The sequence below is a fragment of the Tursiops truncatus genome, chromosome 13, assembly GCF_011762595.2.
Source record: "Tursiops truncatus isolate mTurTru1 chromosome 13, mTurTru1.mat.Y, whole genome shotgun sequence".
NCBI lineage: Eukaryota > Metazoa > Chordata > Mammalia > Artiodactyla > Delphinidae > Tursiops > Tursiops truncatus.
In genome coordinates, this window is record NC_047046.1 from 40,358,267 (window position 1) to 40,375,412 (window position 17,146).

The following is a 17,146-nucleotide window of genomic DNA, read 5'->3' on the forward strand; positions in this document are numbered from 1 at the left end:
TAATGACCAGAAGCGGGAAGACAAAGTCTGTGGGCTCAAAAGCTGAACTAAGGCCCCGACAGTGAATACTGGGGCAGAAAATAGGAAGAGAAAAGAAGACAACTAGATACTTAGATATGGGGAGGGTGTGAGGAAAGGGGGTAAGAGATGACTTTCACATCTGTAGTTTGCATGGTGGGTAGATGATGATGCCATTAGCCAAGACAGGGCATATACAAGGGGGCAGATCAGGATGACAAGTCCAGTTTCCACTATACGGAGTTTGAGATGCTTTGGGCCAAAGTGAGAATTTTCAGTAAATAGGTGGAAATCCTCAGCACATCATTATCTGCCACAACCAACTGGTCTTCAAGTTCAGTCAACGTAGCCTTTAAAATGTATCCCCAAATTTTATTCACTCAAATATCTGAACTCCTAACAGGTGCCAAAGTCTATGCAAGTTGCTAGGGATGCAAAGTTCCTTAAGGGATTTACAGTCTGGTTGAGTGGCAGGGCTGACAAAAAAACATAAGCATACAAAACTTCAACTACAGGAAATGCTATGGGACTACGATGCATGGGGAGCCTACAGCAGGGATTTCATCAAGTCAAGAAAGTCAACCAGGCTTCCTTGAGGGACAAAGGTCAGGATATGTATTCATTAAAGCAATAAAGGGAGGAACTGAAACTTCCCATTCTCACTTAAGTTGCTTTTACGGAAATTCCTGTCATCTCTCATCTAGGACACTAGGACCTCAAATCAATCTTTACTCCTAAAATACTCATATGCTAATAGAATGTAAACTCGTAAGTAGGGACCATGTCTTATTTTCTTTGAATTTCCAATTCTTAATATAATGCAAGAATATTATAAAAATTCCACAATGTTTACTAAAAAAAAAAACTTTATAAAATATTCAATACTAATCTGACATCACTCTGTATACTTAATCACGTTTGTCGGCTGCCTACCACTTAACAGGCTAAAATGAAAAATCTTCAGCAGAATCTTCTCACAAGACTCATTACAAGCTGGTCCTAAATTACTTTCTTGGCTTCATCCCATCACTATTTCTCAGCATCCAATACGCTCACCCCTGCCTCAGCCATAGTGCATTTTCATGATGTCTTTGAAAACTATTTTTCTCTACCTTTGCATGTGTTTTCTTGTTCCACAAAGCATATCTGACCACCATCTTATCCGTCTGGAGAACTCCTTCCTGACTCTTCACAACACCCCTCAAGCATCGCTTATTCTGTGATGCTCTCCCCAACTTTCCCAAGCAGTTAGCTGCCTCTCCTCTGAATTTCTGTAACACTCCTTACGTATGAGTTGGTGACGCTAATTCATTTACTTGTTCAATAAATATGTATTGAGCGCCTCCTTCTCCGTCTGTCTAGCACTAGTGTAGGGGCTGGGATGCATCCATGCACTAAGCAAAATGCCTCTCTCACTGAGGAGCTTATATTCTACTTGTAAAAGATCTACAAATGAATGAACATTATATGTGAAAGATGCTGTATTTTTTGTTTTTTGTTTTTTGGGTTTTTTAAAGGCAAGAGAAAAAGGATAGAAAATGATACAGTGAAGGTCTTTCTGAGCAGAAAAAGGAAGGAAGTGGGGGAGTAAGCACTGTAGACATTTGGGATTAGAGAGCTCCAGGCAGAGGGAAAGTGAAGGCCTAGAAGAGAACATGCTTGGCAAGCCCAGGAACTTGCATTGAGGCCAGTGATGGAAGGAAGTGAGTGAGGAGGACAGAGCAGATCTCAGAAGGTGGCAGATGGCCAGAACGAGGCCTTCTGGCTTTTATTCCAGCCAGGAAGCAAAGCCATTGGAGGGTTCCATGCAGGGAACTGACATGAACGGATTCACGTTTGGAAATGATCACTCTGAATGCTGTTATTTAAAATATTGCTGGAGACGCGGGTGCAAGCAGAGGGACCAGTCAGAAAGCCCCTGTCAGAAACCAGGTGAGAGATGATGGGGGCCAGGGTGGTGGGAGTGGAATGATGAGAAGTGGTCAGACTCTGCTATATGTAGTAGGTAGAGCTGACGGAATTTGTTGATGGACTGAATGTGAATGTTGATGGACTGAAAGACAGATCCTCCATCTACCAAAGTATGGACCACAGGAGGGGCAGGCTTGTGAGCAGAAATCAAGAATTCTCTTCTGGACATTCTAAGACACCCTGGAGATCTCATTAGATATTTAAGTGAATGTGCCAAGTAGACAGTTAGACAGGAGTCTGAAATTCAGGGGGCAAGACTGACTGAGTCTAGAGACGTAAAGTTTTGGACTTAGCAAAATTTGGACAATATTCACAGGCATGGGACCAGATGAGCTCGTGCAAGGCAAGCTGCTCAAGCTTTAATGTCCATATGAAGCCCCTACGGATTTGAAAACATGCAAATTCTTATTCACTAGGTCTGAGTTGGGGCCTGCAGCTCTGCAGTTCCAACAAGCTTCCAGGTGAAGGTGACGCTACTGATCCTGAGACCACACTCTGAGTACAAAGGATCTAAAGGGCGAGTGTAGAAAACAATGCCTGCACCCCAAGACACGCTAACATCTGAAGTCAGAAGGATACAAGACGACAAGCAAAGGGAACTGAGAAGTAAAATCAAAAGAGACTGGCACTCTGGAAAGCAAGTAAAGAAAGTGTTTGGAAGGAAGGAGGAATCAACAATTTTAAGTGCTGGTGAAAGGCCGACAAAGATGCGAACTGAGAGAGGACCACTCAGTTAGGCAGCTGAGTATGGGACGGCGGTGATTTAGTCGAGAGTGGCTGCAGGGGAATCGTGAGAATAAACATAAATAGAGGGTGTTCAAGAAAGAATTCTAGAAGAGGAAAGTGATGTGGATCAAAGGTATCTGTGTAAGATACAGCATTCTGAAAGATAAGATAGCTGATGGGCATCAGGAATAACTGATTACCTGGGAGAAAGAAGGAGCTACATTAATGTCCTGATGTAAGTCAGAGGCACTGGGATCCCAGGCACGTACAGAGGGGCTGGCGTCAGTTAGGGACATAACATTCTTCGACGTAGAGAAAGCAGAATACGCCCACACATGTACACAGCCAGGTGTGTGAGTGGAAACACAAGGAGTTTCTCAGTGACATAAACAATGTCCTCTGATGGAGCAGGACAGAGGATGAAGGTATGAGAAATTTTAAGTGAGAAAAGTATGAAATAAGCATGTAAAAGGAACTGACAAGGGAAATGAAGTAGGACTGCTGGGCAGCAAAAGGGCACCACAGAAATTAAGCAGCTGTGGGTCTCAAGCAAGAGCTGCCAGCATGGCCAGTCACTTGAGCACCGGTGCGGAAGGAGGGGAGGGATGGGCTGGGTGAGCACAGTGCAGGGAGAAAAAGGCAGGGGGGCGATTATATGACAGCCCGCGCCATCTGAGCTGGTAAGGACGGAACAAGGACACGAGCGGAGAGGAACAGTGAAAACATGGAGAAGACACTGTGGTTGGTCAAAGAAATGTTGGGATCAGGGTTTTTAAGAGAATGGGTTGAAAGACAGGAGACAGTGGTTAGATTGTGGGATGTATAAAACTGAGATGACGGCATAAATATAGTCACTGAGAACGGCAAACTCCGGGGGCTGATCTTGGGAGTGAGTAGCTCTGGTGGGCTGGAGGCCCAAACCCTTTTCACGTCACATTGTGCCCATCTTTCCATGCTCAGCCTCTTCCCCTGGACTGGCTACGAAACCCTGATTCAGGGACTGGATCTTCTTTCCCTTGGTAGTGCCATGCCTGGCAAAGCACTGCACACAGTGGGCACTGGGTAAGTGTGTCTGGTTAAGGACATGCTCTCAACACTAGTACAAAATGCACATGGTTTTACAGTGATTTTTTTTTTTTTTTTTTTTTTTTTTGCGGTACACAGGTCTCTCACCGCTGCAGCCTCTCCCGTTGCGGGGCACAGGCTCAGCGGCCACGGCTCACGGGCCCAGCCGCTCCGCGCCATGTGGGATCCTCCCGGACCAGGGCACGAACCCGTATCCCCTGCATCGGCAGGCGGACTCTCAACCACTGCGCCACCAGGGAAACCCTGCTGGATAATTTTTTAATGTTATAAACACAAAACGAGAGTAAGAGCCCCGGGCACTACTTAGATTTTCTCCAGAGTGTTGCACCATACTACACACAGAAGGGGTTTAATAACAGCCATGCTCTGTGGTACTCAATTTGCTGCACATCATATCAACCAATGAACTTGTTTTGTACTGGGCAACAGAGGAAATACAAAAGTTAAGACAACAAGGTCTCTGTCCTTAAGGGAAATGCAGGGCTTGGGGGAAGATGAGGAACAAAGACACAAAAAGTTATATAACAAGAGAAAGGGCAAGAACAAGGTAGTATGGCTAATCGTCAAAAATAAAATAAAAAAAAAAAAGACCAGAGAAAAAAGTGCTGGGAATACAGAGGAGGGAGAGATCTCCACATCCTAGGCAGGTCCAGACAAGAGTAAAGACTCACAGAAAAGGCCCAGATAAGAACTGTACAGGTTATTTCAAAACTAAACTGTAGAAGAGGACACCAGGCTCAGAAACATAAAGAACAGAGCGCACAGCCTTTACTAAAAGGTCACGGTGCTCTTCGGCTTTCCTGCCAATACCTCTGATCACCTGGGTCAAATCCTGCGTCTTCTATGTGAAGTGTCAGCAGAGATGTCACTTCTTTTCTCAACTATTACCAGTTGTATTTATTGGATTAAACATTATTCCACATGGGTCATAACTTCCTATGTTACTCTCCTCCGGACAAAACCAAAGTTGCTATTTTAACGCTTTCCATTCTAAAACCTTTGATTTAAAAAGATGTGAGCATCGACTCTTGCAACTGCTGAGAAATGCTAAAGCTGGCTTCAATTTTGTGACATAACTGTTCTACTGGTTTTACCAATCTACACTATTGGATTTGTATGCATTATTCATGCACATTTTAACCAAAATAGCATTAAGAGGAAAACCTAACAAGAAAGGCTTTCTTGCACAACTGATCTCATCATGTTTCTAAAAAGGAAAATGAACAGACAGTAAGAAAGACAATACATTTTGAAGTTTTAACATTCAAAAGGCAGGAATTTTAGTGAAACTGCTATCTCAGACCAGTGCTAAAGAATAACAGCCATTAAGTTATTTAACTGGTAATAAAACTGGTAACTGGTAAAATAATGCCTTAGGACATCCATAAAGCCAAGCACCTTTAATTTTTTCCCCCTTAGCTACTTTTTCATCCCCCCCCCACCCCGCTCTGGGAGCAAGTCTCATACCTCCAGCTTGATCATAAATTCCTCAAGAACAAATTTTATCTTTTAATTACATCTCATCCCAGCTCACTCCTCTGTCACCCACCCCTCCTCTTCCACATAGCATCCAAAGTGGTGCATGCAGACCACGTGAAATTCGCAAGTGTTACTGCTTCTTTTGTGCTCTTTACTGAAAACCAATATATTTTTAGGGAGGACAGAAATATCAATGACATTTGTTCAACAACCTGCATTCAACAAGCATTTACAGAGCAACTCTGAGTCTATGTTAAGTACCTCAGGAATATAAATAGATAGGGTCTCTACCATCATAAAGAGACAAGCACAATACAACCAAAGGGCTATGAAAGAGGTGTAAACTGAAGGAACACAAAAGGAGAAACCATTAATTCTGCCTGGGGGAGTGAGGAAAGGCTACCCAGGAGAGCTGATGCTTTAGAGATATTCAAGAGCTTTGGTAGAAGAAGGGGGTGGCATCAAGTGAGGGTGAAATGAAAAGGGCAGAACGATGGAAGGAACATGTGGAAGGCGCTGCTCTATTCCTCCCTGAAGTGGTACCTTCTACATATTTCTGTTCTTTATTTGCCAGCTAAATGGAATTTTCCCACAGAACGAGTTAGCCTCTAGTTTCTCATTAAACCTTTTGCTTTAACACGCATGAAGGTTTAGCCCTTTTCCCAGGAAGCGCTCACTCACAGGTAGTAATATCAGAAATCTCCCTCGATTTAACTATTCCATCCCTTAAGCACACGCACCATGAGGACAAGATGTGACGCTTCATTAGATGTAGTTCCTTCTAATCAGGTTACACGATGGAATTCAACCAAGTTGTGAGAAAGCATCTGTTTGCTTTATGGAATTTTATGAAATCTTAACTCATTGGGCATACTGGAAAAAAATTAAATAACCGAAAGATCCCATGGGGCTGGAAAAAAATACACTACACTGTAGGCTTATATCAAGTTTTGTCTCACCCACTGTATTAGATTTTCATTGATTCTGCTTATCTGAAAAAAATTTTAAAGGGAAATCAGGAAGTCGCATGGACTTAATTTTAAAGGAAGTAAAACAAGTTGTAACTGACTTTAAAAAAGCAGTTTAAGCATTTCGTGAAAATAGCTTAGAAATATTTTAAGAGAAGTATCTTTAAAACCCTTTTTCTCACATCTTTTATTTTATTATTAAAAAAATTTTTTTTTTTGGCAGTACGCAGGCCTCTCACTGCTGTGGCTTCTCCCGTTGCGGAGCACAGGCTCTGGACGCGCAGGCTCAGCGGCCATGGCTCACGGGCCCAGCCGCTCCGCGGCACGTGGGATCCTCCCGGACCGGGGCACAAACCCACGTCCCCTGCATCGGCAGGCGGACTCTCAACCACTGCGCCACCAAGGAAGCCCTCACATCTTTTAAATACTGATATTAGGATAGGCTTGATTTAATCTATTATTCTGATTCAGCAATTAAAAAAAGCTTTAAATGAAATACAGGTTTGTATACTTGTTTTTGTTCTCTCTTACCTCTGACCCAATAGCCTCTGTCACTGCTGCGTTGTGAGGATGGAGGAGGCCCGGTGTGGCTGGAGCCCAGCGAGTGAACGAACAAGGGACAGGCAAGGTGTGGGTCATGTCAGGAGCCTTGAAGGCCCGCTAGGGAGTCTGGATTTTATTCTAGGTGCAGTGAAGAGCCACTGAAGGATCCTAGGCTGGGGAATGTGATGATGTGATTGTCTACAAAGCATCAGTGTGGGTGGTGTATACGGCGTGAACCTCAATAAGGCAAGGCTGGAAGCACAGTGATCAGTTAAGAGGCTGGACAAGAGCGTGTGCAGCGCAGGTGACGGTACTGCGAGCGAACAATGGGCAGCCCCCTAGTGTGCCAGGCACTGTTTTAAGTACAAATATTTATTAGTTTACTCCTCCCAATAATCCTATGACCTACTTGCAGATGAAGAAATGAGGCACTGTAAAGTGAAATCATTTCGCAACGGGTACAGGAATTGGTAGAGCCATCACTTATCAACAGCCTTCCAGCTGCAGCACCTACACTTTTAACCCGCACCCTGTAGTAACAGAACATATTAATAGGTGGATTCAAAGTAGGTCGCGAAGGTAGAATGGACGGACCCCGGTCTGCGTTTCATGGAGGTGGCACGTGAATGCCATGAATTACTCCCAGGTTTACAGCTTTAGGACAGGAAAGAGGTGCCACTTACTAAAATGAAGCAAACTCCAGGAGGAAGATCAAGAATTCATCTTTTCTTTATCCAGCAAACAGCTCAGTATGTAAGTCTCTCACAAGAGGTTAGGGCTGGAGAAATATATTTGGGAACTGCGGTAGTCAGAACAATGGCCCCCAGTGACGGCCGACCTAGTCTCTGTGGAACCTGTGGATGTGTTACGTTCCACGGTAAAAGGACTCTGCAGGTGTGACAGAGTTAAGGCCCCTGACATGGGGAGGTTACCCTGGATTATCTGAGTGGGTCCACTGTGATTGCTATGGTCCTTATAAAAGGGAGGAAGGAAGGTCAGAGTCAGAGCGACTGGAAGATGTCAAACTGCTGGCTGTGAAGGTGGAGGATGGGGCCTTGAGCCAAGGAAGGCAGGTGGTCTCTAGAAGCTAGAAAGGCAAGAAGGCAGATTCTCTCCTAGAGCCTCCGGAGGGAACAAAGACCTGCCAACACCTTGACTGCAGGACTTCCGACCTCCAGAGCTCAGAGAATGAATCTGCATTACTTAAGCCACTACATTTGTGGTAGTTTGTTATGGCAGCGATAGGAAACTATTACAGGAATTTTAAGTTAGCATTTAAGATAATGTGGTATTGAAAGAGTTAGGTGAGGGAGCTTAAGAGGTACAAACTTCCAGATGCCTAGACTTACGGTGATCATTTTTAAATGTATAGAAATATTGAATAACTATGTTGTGTAACAGGAACTAACGTACTGTTACAGGTCAATTATACTTCAAAAACAAATTTTAAAAACCCACAGAAAAAGATGAGATTTTTGGTTACCAGAGGTGGGGAGTGGGGGGAGGGGGAATGGATGAAGGTAGTCTCAAAAGGTACAAACTTCCAGTTATAAGATAAATAAGTACTAGGGATGTAATGTATAACATGGGAAACATAATCAACACTGCTGTATGTTGTTATACATGAAAGTTAAGAAAGTTAAATCCTAAGAAGTCTCATCACAAGGAAAAAAACTTATTCTATTTCTTTGATTTTGTATCTATATGAGATGATGCATGTTCACTGAACTTCTTGTGACAATCATTTCACGATGTACGTAAGTCACATCATTATGCTGTATACCTTAAACTTATACAGTGCTGTAAGTCAATTATTTCTCAATAAAATTGGGAGAAAAAAAAACTGTAGATGAAAGAAGCAATAACTAAACAAAAGTTCTGGAGAAGGCACAAGGAGATGGGTATCGAACAAATCAGGAGGGAATGGCCTTAATGAAAAGGGGACACTTCTTTTGTAACAGAAGAGAAAGAGGAAAGGGAATGGAGGTTAACGTGTAGACTGTAGTGAGAAGATGAAGTCATTCCCAAATGAAGGCTTTTATGATCTCAGTGAATTACGTGGCTAGGTCATCAGCAGGGCAACACTTCAACCTTGGGCATCTGATTCGTAATTTTAATACAGTTTTACACTGGACCAAATGATTCCCAAGATTTGTAGTAGGAAATAGTAGGAGTGGCCAAAGAAAAGCTACTATGTTCAGGCAAATATAATAGAACTCAGGTGGGTCACTCAGGGCAGGGATGAGTAAACTCAAGGCACCTGTCCTTCTAGCTCCTTATCTCCAGCCACGGTGGAACACGCTGACTAAGCTAGGCACTGGACTCAGCCTTGGGATCCTTCTCAACACAGCAACCCATCAAGCAGGCAGTACTGACTGCAAACCAATCTGAATTGGCACTTGAGATGAAATTCATTTGCCAATCCTGACCCAGGGACTGCAGTTTTTCTTATCGCCTTCTCCCAGAGGAGACGACTATGGAAATAAATGTGAAAATATGACTGAGAAGTAGAAAGATGACAGTAGCCGCTAAATGTCTATCAGGAAGAGAATAACTAAGAAAACTCTACTAAATCACATCATTGACTTTTATGCAACCTTTAAAAAGAATGAGCTAGAGTTGTAACACTGATGGGAGAGATTTCCAAGATACACTGTTACATGAAAAAGCAGATCTAGAACAATTATACAGCTACTTCCATTCATGATTCTTTAAAAACCCCATACGTACACATGCATATGTCCACGCGAATGCTTTAAAAAGGTCTGGAAGAGAATCTATCAAGCTGTTAATAAGAATCTCTGAGGAAGAGTGCACAATTAGGGTAAGGGATGAAGGGAAAATTTCACTGGGCACTATACATACTTTTACATTGAATTATTTATAACGAATACCTTTTTTAAAATAAAAATTAAATTTTTTCCTTTGTTTTTTAAAAGGACAGCAAAGATGAGCAGCTGAAGTGTCTAGGTTCTTTTACATTCAGACCTCTTTGCATTTAATCCAATAATCTGTCTGGCAGCTTTCCTTTCTGGATGCCCCAAACAGAAGGAATACAGGCGGTAACAGGACTGGACATGGCAGAGAGTTGATGTGAAGAAATGTCAGCAGCCTCAAGTGTCCTTCACCCTCTCCTCCCTCCTCCGTCAATCAGGTTAAATGCTTCCTTTACCTCTGCCACTCATTCCACTGCTTTCACATCCGGTCTCTACATTCTCTTCTCAATCTCACTATTTTCACAAACACCGCATCTAACTGCTATCATCATAGTCATTACAATCCTTTCTCTAATTATTCCCAAATCTGGCTATTAGAATTAGCTTTTCCGCTTCTTTTGATCATGTCACACTTCTAAAATTAATGTTCCTATGTGCTGTTTATCTTCTATAAAGAATCTCTTCTCTGTATATCCACCAACATCATTTTCCTTGTCCTGTATCATCACACCATTTTAACTTTCTTAACCTAATCTTCTTTAGTTCTCATTTCTACAACCTCTCACTGTGCTTCTTTCCCTTTCCTATCATTAATTTGACCCTTTAATTCCATATCCACTGAGGTCTCCTGCTTCCATGGTCAAGTTTTGTGAGACCCATCAATTGTATATGTTCATCTACTTAGATGAACTTAATTTCTTCGCATAAAAGAATTGTTTTCCATCTCGCTGATCTCCAACCACCCGCTCCCAGGCTTCCTTCCATGACCCCGCCCACATCTACCTCAAAATTCTGAAGGAAGTTCCTAAAAAGTCAAAACTACTTAGCAGTACCTCCTCTCAAAAGTCATTCTTACCTCTCCACACACATCTCCCATTTTTTGAACACGTGGTACCTGTCAGGCACTGTCCCAAACACTACTTACACATGTGAACCCACTTAATCCTGACTCAACCCACTGAAATGGAAACTATAATTATCCCCATTTTAAATATGTGAGAGCTGAGAACCAGGAAGGTCATGGAACTTGCCCACGGTCACACAGCTGACCAGCGTCAGGGGCAGGATTCCAATTCAGGGAATCTGACTCTGGAGTCCCTGCTCGCTGCCAGTATGCTACGTCGCTCTGAGGCCTGTATCTCTGAGGCCAAGTTAAGCTCTTCCTTTTCTCTGTTTCAGCTACACCGAGGTCTCACCTCTCGTTTGGCACACAGCATACCACACTGTAGTCAACTCTTCTTCTGTGTGTCCTTCACTCTTCGACCTCTCTGAGAATAGAAACTAGCCATCTCCCTACCCTTTAACATATAATAGCACCTTGCACCAGGAGGTATTTAGCAGTCATCAAATAAAGGAACAAACCAGATTCACCGCACTCTGGCCCCAGCACAGCATACGCTGTCAACAAAGGCAGACTCAGTGATGACTTTCATTTCAAACTTTTGGGCTTCTGCCTTAATAACGTCACACAAAAAGTAGGTCATCTGGGGAGCTGAAGTGATACATTTCCATCTGTTTATTTCAGGAAACTCAAGGTGACATCCACCCTAAGAAGACATTTAGGTGGTCAACTGTGAATTACCAACAACGCAGACGGCAGGGTTGTAGAATTACCTGACAGTGCATCATAGAACTCGTCCTCACTAAGGATGCTGAGAGGTGGGGAGCCTTTAACCAGAGACTGCTCTAATTCATGATGTTCAGTGGCTAGAGTCGCCAGCGCTTCTGACAAAATTTTGTTTTTTTCTTGTTCCTGTTCCAATTTAAAATTCCTCACCTGGAAGAAAACAGATATACAAAAAAGACTTCAGAGTGACAGGAGATATAGACTTACTCAAAAGGTTATGAAAATTATTCACTTCAGATCCACTTCAATTGCAACATCAGGAATGAAAACAGTCGTGCTACATACACATGGATGGATGAGCAAAATTACTAAGCTAGTTCTGTTCTTCCCATGGGGTCTTTTCTCACAACACTGCCAGCTAATGAAAATAGATTAAGAACTAGCAAACAAATTCAGCTCAAATGATCAGGATCCTAGTATAAGGGCATTAGCCAATTTGGAAATCATATAAAATTTTTAATAGAGAATATTTCATTCAACATTAATCATGAAATTAAGAAACCAGTTTTTGAACAAAATAAAGAATTGAAACCACTGTAAATATTAAAATGTGTACCACATCAAAGCATAAGACATAATCCTCCAGTTCACCTCCAAAATAGTTGGTATATCCAATGAGGGGGAACAAGAGGCCAGGTAATGACATTTTAATTGCCATTTTTCAATTACATATTTTGATTCTGGTTCCATATTTTACCTTGAATCTAGTGTGCAAAATAAATAATAGATTACAGAGAAAGCAAAGCCTTAATCCTTTGAAGATACAATCTGTTCTTCCTATCTAATTCAATAGCATCTGAACTTGCAGTTAACTAAAACCATATAAAATGTAAGTAACCTAACTCTCATGTAAAACAGCAGGTACTAGATTTGGTATGAACAGTTTCACCTATCCTTGTATCAGAACTCTGAAAACCACAACTATTCCGTTATCTCCCTCAACTTCTAGAGCCCACGCGGCGCTTCAGGCAGCAGCCTGAGGAGCTGGTAACCTCAGAAGTTTCCTGGGCCTGCTTCCTCACCTACAAAACTGGGATTCTACTGCTGTCGAATAATCTAATTGGTGGCTTCAACACAATGGTCTTCAAATTAAAGAACAAACAAAAAAACTCTAGCAGCTCAACCTATTTCTCAAATGTAATCTCAACACATAAAACAGATGTTTCAGGAAGCAGAACTGCACAGGATGATGCCAGGTCTGGGTCAGGAGCCTCTTTGACTTTCCCCTCCAGGCCCAAAGCCAGGGGCTGTTCCAACAATTTGAAAGGCACTAGATGGGGTGACCTCTGAAACCTCCTCCTGGTCAAAACATCTGCTCCTGGGTCTTGGAGCGGCGAATCTCTCACCACTGCTCCCAGCTGCTCTCTGCTGAACCTCGCCTTCCACTTCCTGGCATCCCTCTCAGTCTCCTCCCCTTGGTCCCCAAGGATGCAGCAGCTCCCTCTACGTTCTGACTTCACAGCCACGCGTTAGGTACAACACTCCAAGAATCCCGGATATGACTTAAAATACAGTTCTACCAAAATGCTAAGTTTGTAACAAAAATAGGGCTAAACCTTCATTATCTTGGGAACAGTTCCAGTCCTCAAGGCATCTTAGTATTTACTATCACTACAGTAACGAGGTTATTCTTATTAGAACTGCAATAATGAAATAAAAATTGCAATAAATGGTAAGCACTAATGAGCAGAAAAGACATGCAAAACAGAAAAAAATTCAATATTTATATAATTATTATTTTTAAGGCATTGCAAATATTCCTATAATCTAAAATTTTATCTCCAAGGAGGAAATACTTTTACTATGGCTGAAGTCAACCTAGACCAAAAAAAACAAAACAAAACTGTTCTTCCTCCACTTGATATGTTAAACAACTCACTTACCTATAAACAAGGCCTACAAAATTCACCACAATATCCAAAATGAACCCTTCTTTGAATGGAAAAGATCAGCACTGCTGTAGATTCCAAAAACACCACTGCAGGAAGATCCGAACTCTTTTACACCTGCCCACGCCTCTCCCTTTAGCTTTATTCTTTTTTAGCTGTTCAAGTATCAAAATGCAAATGTGCTGTTGACACTGTACCTTTCCATGTAAGAATCAACTAAATTATGTCTTCTGGCAAATACGTAAGTTTCAGTACCTAAAGTCATCTCGATTTCAGAAAAGTGGCAAAACAAATGATCGAGGCCCCAAAATATCAAGTTCCCTCAACAAAACCATACACAAAATCCTGAGCCTTTATCCATTTAAAGTGAGCGTCCCTGCAGTTCTGCCACCTTGACATCTGTTCTCACTTGCTCTTCAGAGAAGGAGGGAAAGGGGTGGGAGCAGAAGGGAGAGAAGAGGCTCTACCTACAGTTCTGGTTTTCACCTTGTTTTTATCTGTCAGTTGATCTGAGGGCACTTGTATTAATTTCAAGCGTAACAGGATCTTCTGTACTGAAGGTACCTTACCCTCAAACTTCCCACCAAATGGCAATACCTCCCCATCCTGTAAAGTGATGTAGCTGAGAGTAGGTGTGTCACAAAAACTGCACTAGTAAAGCGCTCTCTTGTTGCTTTAAAGAAGCATCTAAGAACATACTTAACTGCAGTGGATGCTTTTTGGTCAATTAAATCAATCAACTGGAACAGTGTCATTCCAAATCTATTACAATCTCAGTATTTCAGAAACACTTAGGGGATATCCTGTACTGGAACTACTTAGTTTAGTGTAGAACTACTCATCAAGTGATACAGAGTACAAGTTCTGCATAAGGAGCTTATGGGATGCTACTGCTGTCGAATAATCTAACTGGTGGCTTCAACACAGTGGTCTTCAAATTACAAAACAAACAAACGGAAGAACTCTAGCAGCGCCACCTATTTCTCAATAGGTTCTTAGATAACTTATGCATAAAATCTTCATCTTACTTTTCAACTCTGTCTCTGAATTCTCATCTGCCAGCTTAGAAGTTATGTTGGAACAGAAACAGTACCTTTATGCGATCCCTCTCTGAAATTCCAGGCACAGTGCTTCACTTTTCTGTGTACCAACACTTGCACTGATACATGCATATGACTATGGTTTTTTAAATCCTCAAACTATAACTACCCTAGTTTTTATTAAGGGAACAAAGAACTTCCTTCCTTCACAAAATCAGTGAAGCCCAGCACGTGTCTGTAATTACATTAGGCCATTTCTAGCATAGGGTCTGTGAATTCTTCAAACTCACATATAAAATCTATGCCCTCAGCCACTCTGCCACAACAAAAATCAACATATAACCAAGTAAACATAAATGCCAACCTTTTTATTAGGAACAACTTAAGGACTGAACCATCACATATTTAATAGTTACACATTATTAATTATTCTTAATAGACACATTGCTCTGTGTCTGTGGCCCCTTAAGACTAATGCAAATTCAAGCCTTTCCAGTAATCTCCTCGCATCACTTCAACATGACCCCCTTTCATCTTACTCCATTTCATGCTGGTGGGTGAGATGCACGGTGAATACTTCCAAAGTGTTCTTCACTCTGTCAGTGAATGGATGCCAGCAAAAGAATTCAGCATCTTAAAAAGTCTCGCGCTCGCCAGTAAATACACACTGCATCGGCCCTCTCCTTCTATAAAGCACCCTGTTACTTACCTATGTTTCTGAGAGGTTAAATCAGGCAGAGACAATGAAGAAATCTGGCAAAGACACACCACTAAGCAGGAGTAAGGGATTAGTATTCAGAGAACACTGTGGCCAATTATCCAATTACAGGTTACGTGACATTCTGGCCCTGATGATCAATCTAGTTAAGCTCTTTCAACTGGCTACACTCCGGTCAGTTCAACAGCATTAGTCTTTCTCCTTTCTTCTTTGTTACTGGATGTGTGGCTATAACAAAGGACATATTGGCTTATGACCAAAATACTACATCTTGAATTTAAAAACATCTAATTTTATTTCTTAGATAAGGAATTGCATTGGCACTTATTTCCGTGGTTAGAGGACCAACAATATGCTGACTTTTCCCTGCTACTGCCACACAGCTGTTGCAAAGTGGTCCTGGTCATTTACAGCTGGTAAGGGCTCTTCTGCTCGTTGAGGACGACAGCACTGCTCTGGGCGGGGCAGCTCTCATGTGAATGCAAGCAGACATTATTCCAGGTTCACAGCCAGGCTGAATCACACTCTCACCCCCAGGGTGCAGGACCATCAAGATCTGATCCCAGGTCTCAGGCACGATCAAGTACGGAAACATACCCTCATGAATGGATAGTATACATTTGCTTTGTTTTACAGATTTACAAAGCACCCTCGCACACATTAACTTTTAGGGTTTCGCTGACTCTAATGCCCTTCTTCTATGCCATCCCATCAATGCCTTTTCAACGGTACACATTTCCTTATGTTCCTGAAGGCTTTTCTTTCAGTCCTTCCTCTCACTAAGAAAGACACTTACTTAACTATAAATAAGCCTCAGTGACCAAGCAGATTTGTCTGATAGGAGGAAATGGAGATGAGGTAGGATGTGCAAGGAGGCTGTGGTGGGGAGGGGAACTGCAGAGAGCTTGCAGACCACTATAGGAGTTCTGGCTTTGACTGTGACTGACAAGAGGAGCCACTGCATGGTTCTGAGCAGAGAAGTAACATTATTTGATTTACATTTTAACACAATGTCTTTGACTGATAAGCTGAAGAAGAGACCTGGGGGGAAGGTCAAGCTTAGAATCAAAAAGATCCCTAAGAGGCTACTGCAACAATCCAGGTAAGAGATGGGTAATAGCAATGGAGGTGATGACATGTAGTCAGATTCTGGAGGTATTCTGAAGGCTCATCTATGGGACGTGAGAGAAGAATCAAGGATGACTCCATAGTTTTGCCCTGAGCAACTAAAGATAGCGTCATCATTACCCAATGCAGGAAGACTGCAGGACCAGGACAATCAGGAACTCATACATGAGAGTTACCATGAGACGTTCATGCAGATGTCATGTAGACAATTAGATAACCAAATCAGGTCTTCAGGGAAGAGGTCCAGGCTAGAGATGTAACTCTGGGAGTCCTTTGCAAATAGATTATGTTTTAAGCTCTAAGACTAGATAGAATCACTAAGGGAGAAAGTGAGACAGACACAGGAAGAAATCCAAGGACTGAGATTTCCTTCTGATGGGAGAGACGAGAAAGAACCAGCAAAGGAAACAAAAAAAGAGGAGAGAGAAGGAAACTCAGAAGTGTGTGGTATTCTGGAAGCCTAAACGAAGTACTTGAAGGAGGAACGAGTGATTAAACATGTCAAACACTGATGATGGATCAAATGATACGAGAACTAAGAAAAGCCCTCTGGATTTAGTGATGAGGTCAATGGTGACCTTGACAAGGAAAGGCTCAGTGGAGCGTTAAGAGAATGCTGAAGGCAAAGGCATGACGGGAGTGGGTGAGTAGAAATGAGAGAAGGAAACTTGGAAAGGGCAAGTACAGCCTATTCTTTGTGCTAAAAAGGAAAGGAGAAAATTGGGGCAATTGCTGGAAGGGGGTGTGGGGGTCAGTAGGTTTTATTATGAAAGACAACCCAGCATGTCTCTACATCGACGGGAAAGATTCAACAGAGAGGAAGTTAGTGATGTAGGAGTGCAAGGAGAGAACTGCTGGAATGATGTTCTTGAACTTGCAGTGAAAGGATGGGCTCTAGTCCACACAGTTGGCCTTCGCTAAGGGCACGGACAGCTCATCCTTAGCTGCAGGAGAAAGAGCAGCATGTACGTGCCCAGACGCAGATAGTAGGTATGTGTAACCAAGTTTTCTTCTAGT

The 17,146-nt window shown here is 42.3% G+C and overlaps 1 protein-coding gene across 15 annotated transcripts in view; it reads right to left on the reverse strand.

The window, feature by feature from the left end:
- OSBPL1A (oxysterol binding protein like 1A) overlaps window positions 1-17,146 on the reverse strand; it is a 211,898-nt gene that overhangs the window by 81,346 nt on the left and 113,406 nt on the right. For 14 of the 15 annotated variants that reach the window (XM_019930488.3, XM_019930491.3, XM_019930487.3 and 11 more), the window contains one exon: window positions 11,342-11,504. The exons of the other annotated variant lie outside the window; for it this stretch is intronic. In XM_019930488.3, coding sequence (XP_019786047.1) covers window positions 11,342-11,504 — 163 coding nt within the window. The remainder of the gene's footprint in view (window positions 1-11,341; window positions 11,505-17,146) is intronic. 15 annotated transcript variants of the gene reach the window in all.